The 6,253-nt window shown below is 43.0% G+C and overlaps 1 protein-coding gene across 1 annotated transcript; it reads right to left on the bottom strand.

The window, feature by feature from the left end:
* Positions 1–224: 224 nt before the first annotated feature.
* Positions 225–2,948, bottom strand: CER1 (cerberus 1, DAN family BMP antagonist; the record flags this gene model as incomplete). Its single annotated transcript, XM_081104038.1, has 2 exons — positions 2,278–2,948; positions 225–542 (listed from the first exon to the last, which is right to left on the bottom strand). The coding sequence occupies exons 1-2, from the start codon at positions 2,785–2,787 to the stop codon at positions 225–227; spliced, it is 828 nt and encodes a 275-aa protein (XP_080960164.1). The 5' UTR covers positions 2,788–2,948.
* Between the last annotated feature and the right edge of the window lie 3,305 nt (positions 2,949–6,253).

The following is a 6,253-nucleotide window of genomic DNA, read 5'->3' as shown; positions in this document are numbered from 1 at the left end:
ACAACTTAACATTCCATGGCTAGTAAGCAGCAGAGTCAAAACTAGATACCATTTGCGTACTGATAACCAGATGAATACCATTTCCTCCAAATTGTTCTATCTTACTACTTTTTTAAACCACCTTTCAGTTGAAAGATTATGTACCCACTGAATATTTCCAGACTGAATCATCAGCAACTTGGCTATTGTGGTTTTGCTGTTCTAGGTAACAGTGGGATAGCTTTCTAAGGTGAAACCCCTGGGATAAAGGGCTCCTGGGCATGGAATTCCGCCTGGGAGCCTGCCTGTAGGAGGCGTCCATGCTCACGGTGCTCCTCCTTCACCTTGCATTGGCACTCCTCCACCAGCATCACCACCTTGACCACGGGGGCGAGGCCTGAGCAGTTCAGCGGCAAGTGCATGGTGGTGAACCTGGCGGGCGAGCAGTGGTAGCAGAAGGTATGGGGGTGCTGTGCCGCTCCAGGAAAACGAGCAGACCCGCATTTCCCAAAACAAAGGCTGTTCTGTACAACCACTTCCTCACAGTCTTCATGGGTGACCGTCTAAAAGGCAAACACATCTCCATTAAATCATCTCCTGTCATCTCATTAACACACAGGATGCAGGTGCTGTAGACTGCAGGTCTGAGGATAAGCTAGACTAAAATTTCAAAATCTTTCTAATTTTGGATGTTTGCCAAAATTCAAGTAATCGTATCGATAAGGGCAAAAAGCTACCTCAACTAAATATTTATTCTATTGAGTAATATAATAAATTAGCCTGTAAGAAATCCCTAAGTTGACATGAAAATATGTTACTCTATTTTTTAAAAGCCAAACGTTAAGAAATTCTGTCTAATTGGATGTTACCAGTAAAAAATATTCTAGCAGTTGGCTTCTTAAGTAAGGAATGTGCCTTGCCTTTCTATTCCTCACTGAGCATTGTGCATAACAGATTCTCAATACATGTTGTTCAATTGCTCATAGACTAGATCAGAATATCATGAGTCTAATTCTATCCCATTCTGCAGTGCCTATAGCACATTCAAGTCCTTGAAGTTGCAACACATATGCTTGCAAATCATCATGCATAACATCACCTTTGCCTCTCCTGTAACCCCAGACCCTTAGCTTTATGTGGCCTTCAAAATATGCAAGAGTAAAACACCTTAATTTGAATTTAATCAGCAATAGAATTTAAAATAAAAGTTTCAAAGAAAATTTGATTACGCAATTCTTAGGAGCAGTTTTCTAATTGCACATGACCAACAAAGCAGTCAGTATTATTTGAGGGTTTACTTGCTATTGCTACATACCCTTACCGTTTTAGGCAGAATACTTAACTGCCTTGCACACCCAATTACCTTATAGTACTGCCTGCTTAATTAGGCAACATTATTGGGCTGTAAAACTTTACCCTGCATTGCTTTTGGTTCAGTATCTTTATAAACATAAAGGACCTGATGCAATTTCTCAATTTAAATTTAACATTTGGAGTATGGAGGTTGTCAGGACTGACTGGAGGAAGTAGAGAGTAGAATGCCCCTTTGTCTTAATAGTATGGAATCAATCAATCATGATAACTATAAATCAAACAACACAACATCAATGAGGAGATGGGTGTTACTAAGGGGAGAAAATGTAATTTCACATTGAGATTATTTTTTAAAAGGTTATGAGAAAATAAGTGAAGTTAAATCATTTTTGCTATGGTAATACTAGAAATGATATGGTAACTTATGCCTGACAACCTCAACATATCTTATAGACCTATGAAGTAGTTACATGTGAAATACAGGGATTAAAACCATCAATGGGCATGAGAGTGTTTGGGGACGAGACCAATGTATTCCACCTTATCCACAGATGGAGCTGACCTGATCACCCACATTCTAATAGAATGTAGAGATATAACTAGAGAGAACTCTGGTGATAGCTCTAAATCCCCAGTTTCCTAACTGAGGGTGCAGTCTTATCTCTCTGGGAAGACCATCCTCCTTGTAAAAATAAAGAAAGAAAGCCACATAAAACAACACTATGCCATCAATATGAATGATTCCTAATATTGGCAGGACAATCGAACCATTCCTGCAGCGTCTGCAGAATACCAAGAAACAATGGAAAGTTTCGAAGGAAATTTAGGAAATATGACCATACTTTGCCAAATCCTAGGATGTATGGCCAAGGACCAAGTCTGGGAGTTAGGTAAGACTAACTCCTCTTCCCCTCCTCCCCATCTGCCCCAATTGCCCACCCGCGTCCTGCAAGCCCTGATCCCCTCTCCCCCCAGAGCAGATACCTGGCTGAAAGGCAGGGTCCTACAGGTCTCCTGGTGCACTTCGTGGCTCTTGATGGGGAGGATGACCCCCTGAGAAGCCGGACTCATTCTGAACATGAAGCGGTGCCAGAATCTCTTGGCTTCTTCCTGAAGAGGAGACTTCTTTATCTGCATCCCAGCCTTGGACTGAGGAAGGGCCTGGGTCCCAGGTGGGCCTTGCTCACTGACGGGGTCCTGGGTTGGGTGCAGTTCTCTCTCAGGCTTCTTCCAGAACCTGCCAAACCTGAATAGCATCTTCTCTCTCTGCCACCGGCCTCCCCCCGAAATGCTGGCACCTACCAGGTGTGGCACGGCTACGAACAGATCTGGCTTCTCCTCAGCCTCCCCGTGGTTGCCCAGGGGAAGCTCTCTGGGACTCCTCTCTAGTAGGAGCACAGGGGGAACAGAACTCTGACTCTGGCCGCCATCCTGGGGCCACACAGCCTTCCCCAGTGGCGGGAGCACCAGCAGCTGAAGTAAGAGGAGATGCATGATGTCGGGGGCCCAAACTTCTTTCAGACTCACAGATGGCGAGGCCCAAAGGAGAGGCTCCCTCCCCGGGACTGTGAACAAGGAGATCAGATCCCATATATAGATACCTGCCTTGTAGGATGGGAAGGCAGGTGGTCAGTAGCCAGGCAGTGTAAACACATTTGTTTGCTTGAATTATGTAGTGCTAATGGTGTCCTGCCTTCACTTGGGTTTTGTGTATTTAAGCAGGCCCCAGGGAAAGCCCAGGACCCAGGGGGTCATTAGCTGACACTTTATCGTCTGAGATTGGAAGAGCAGTATTAGTGAAAACAACACATTCTTCGCCTGGACTTCCCACCACGGTTATTGGTAGGACCAGACTCAGCTAACATTTGCAGTGCATCTGCTTTGTGCCGGGATAAAGTAGGCCAAAGTGTGTTTATGGGAAGGGAAAGGAAGAAATAGAAAGATGTTAACTTTGTTGAGCAGAGGCCTCTCCCTCTTACTCAGATGTGGTTGCGATGGTTGATTTTGTGTGGTGACAGAGTAAAGGGAAACTCACAATTTCCAAGTTATTCCCCTCACTTTAAGAATCAAACCCTGGGTGCTAAATTCACAGCTGGTCAGATAAACTCAGTTCACAAATTTCTCAACAAGATACTAAGTAGTAGACTGATGACCATTAGTCTTCACTGGGGATGGGGAAGGGTCTCCCTACTGATTTATTTTTTCTTTTTCTAAACAAAGAGCCAGACTTGCAAACGTGGATTCTAAGAACCAGGTTTGATAGCTTTGGGCATGAAGCTGGCTGGTCAATTCTTGACGTTATAGAATCCACATCATCTTCCTTATTCTACAGTAACTGATGACCAGGATAAATAAAAAAGATTTGCTAGGTGACTATCATTCAAAAACGTGAGAAACCTGTCCACAAAACTGAAACCCCAGAATTGAGTCCAATCGACCTTCCACACCATTTGAACAGTATTTCCATTGTGAATCGACCCAATACTTGTTGTATTTCTACCCTTTTAGTTTAATCACCATATTCCTTACTTTCAGTAACACATGCAATCCTGGATCATGCTCCCTACCACATTTTTTACTACTGATTGTCTTCTTTTTTAAGAAAACTTAATCAGCACATGCCCGGGTTGCAGGCTCGATCCCCAGTAGAGGGCATACAGGAGGCAGCTGAATGATGTTTCTCTCTATTCCTCTTCCTTCCTCTCAAAATCAATAAAAACATATTTAAAATAAAACAATAAAAAGACTTAATCCCATTGGACTCTTTTTCAGACATGTTCTTTTTAATAGTCATGCCCAATTCTGTGAGATAAAGCCTACAATGATAAGCTATTTTTAAATGGATCATCATTTTTCCAGAATTCTATCAGATGAGATATACAGGATAGGGCAAAAGTAGGTTTACAGTTGTTCATATAGAAAAATATATAATATATATTAGTACAAGAATATTTGAGTACTCACAACTGAAAATCTATTTTTGCCCCACCCTGTATTTTACTTGTACCAAATACCACAAGGCCTGTGCGAGTGGTACAATTGATCCATACTAAATGAGCATTAGCATTGGCCATTTCTTTTCAAGGATTTTTCTAATTTGATTCTGAATTCCCCTCAGTAGCCAATGCAATAGACTTCCCGGAGCCGGCCACTCTTCCCTGATTATAAGTAAGCATGGAAGCCAACTATGATAGGTTTCTTGATTCTTTCTAAACTTTACTTTATTTATTTATTTTTTTTAAAGACAAGGTTGATTTGCATTTTTATTTTATTTATTTATTTATGTATTTTTAAAATATATTTTATTGATTTTTTACAGAGAGGAAGGGAGAGAGATAGAAATATCGATGAGAGAGAAACATCGATCTGCTGCCTCCTGCACATCTCCTACTGGGGATGTGCCCGCAACCAAGTCACATGCCCTTGCCCGGAATCGAACCTGGGACCCTTGAGTCCGCGGGCCGACGCTCTATCCACTGAGCCAAACCGGTTTCGGCTCTAAACTTTACTTTAGTGCCTGAAGTGTCATTGCCATCAATCACAGCATCTAACATTTCTCCAAAATGAAGGCTGTCCCAGAGATTCCACTTGAGGCCTCAGGTGACATGGCTCTGAACAGAGGACACAAATAAAGGGATTCTGTTGAATTAAAATGTGTAGAGGACTCAGTTTGTTAGATACTAGAAGATGATGGCAAATGATAAACACTTGGTTCTTGCCCTCAAGCAAGTTGTGGAGTCTTACCACACATTTTCTAACTTTATTATATTAGCTGTAAGAATGTCAGTTATTGCCCTAACTCTGTGGTCGGCAAACTGCAGCTCGCGAGCCACATGCGGCTCTTTGGCCCCTTGAGTGTGGCTCTTCCTAAGCCTTAGGAGTACCCTAATTAAGTTAATAACAATGTACATACCTATATAGTTTAAGTTTAAAAAATTTGACTCTCAAAAGAAATTTCAATCGCTGTACTATTGATATTTGGCTCTGTTGACTAATGAGTTTGCTGACCACTGCCCTAACTGGTTTGGCTCAGTGGATAGAGTGTTGGTCTGCGGAATGAAGGGTCCTAGGTTCGATTCCAGTCAAGGACACATGCCCAGGTTGCAGGCTCCATCCCCAGTATGGGGTGTGAGGAGGCAGCCAATCAATTATTCTCTCTCATCATTGATGTTTCTCTCTCTCTCTCTCTCTCTCTCTCTCTCTCTCTCTCTCTCTCTCTCTCTCCCTTCCACTCTGAAATCAATAAAAAATATATTTAAAAAAAGAATGTCAGTTATTCACTTTTAATTTTCTTTTGTCCTAAACTCCCCTTCTTCTGATCTTAATTTTGGTGTTTACAAATGCCGTTTTAAAAGGACTCATGGAGAATTCCCTTTTGGTGATCTGTCATTCCTGTTGGGGAAATGTGCTAACATCCCAATGGGTTAATCTAGCGAAGGAAAGCCGCTGTGATGAGAACCATGGTGCATACGTCTGTCGTCAACCCCTGTCTCTCACAGGTAAGGGCAGATGGCATTCACCTTTCGCCACCTCTCACTAATTCGAACGCTAAGAATGTGATACATTGCCACTTACTCTTAAGAGCAGAAACATGTTGCTTCTGGGGGGCCTCAGTGACGCAGGCATCCGGTCGCCTCCCAGTTTGGAAGAAGCCAAATGGAGGTAGGACTGGAGGGGGCCTCCAGACCCAGCAGGAAGCTGCTGTGTGGAGAGAGCACCACAAATTGTTGGTGTGCTTCATACCAAATGCCACAGAAAGGCAGGCCTGCACTCCCACGTGCCCAAGCCTGCTCCGTCCGCTTCTTGGGAGAACTGCCTGCTTGTGTGAGAGTCAGTGGGGCCAATCTCATAATCCATTCATTCATTCCAATTAACAGGTCACGCTCAGCATGATCTGAACTCTCTGATTTCAACATGACCTGGTTTTCCCAAGCGCTGAAATATCTTCAGGACCCGGTTG

The sequence above is a fragment of the Myotis nattereri genome, assembly GCF_964212035.1.
Source record: "Myotis nattereri genome assembly, chromosome: 12".
Taxonomy (NCBI): domain Eukaryota; kingdom Metazoa; phylum Chordata; class Mammalia; order Chiroptera; family Vespertilionidae; genus Myotis; species Myotis nattereri.
Note: the sequence above shows the minus strand (reverse complement) of the source record. Positions and strands in the feature narration are given on the sequence as shown.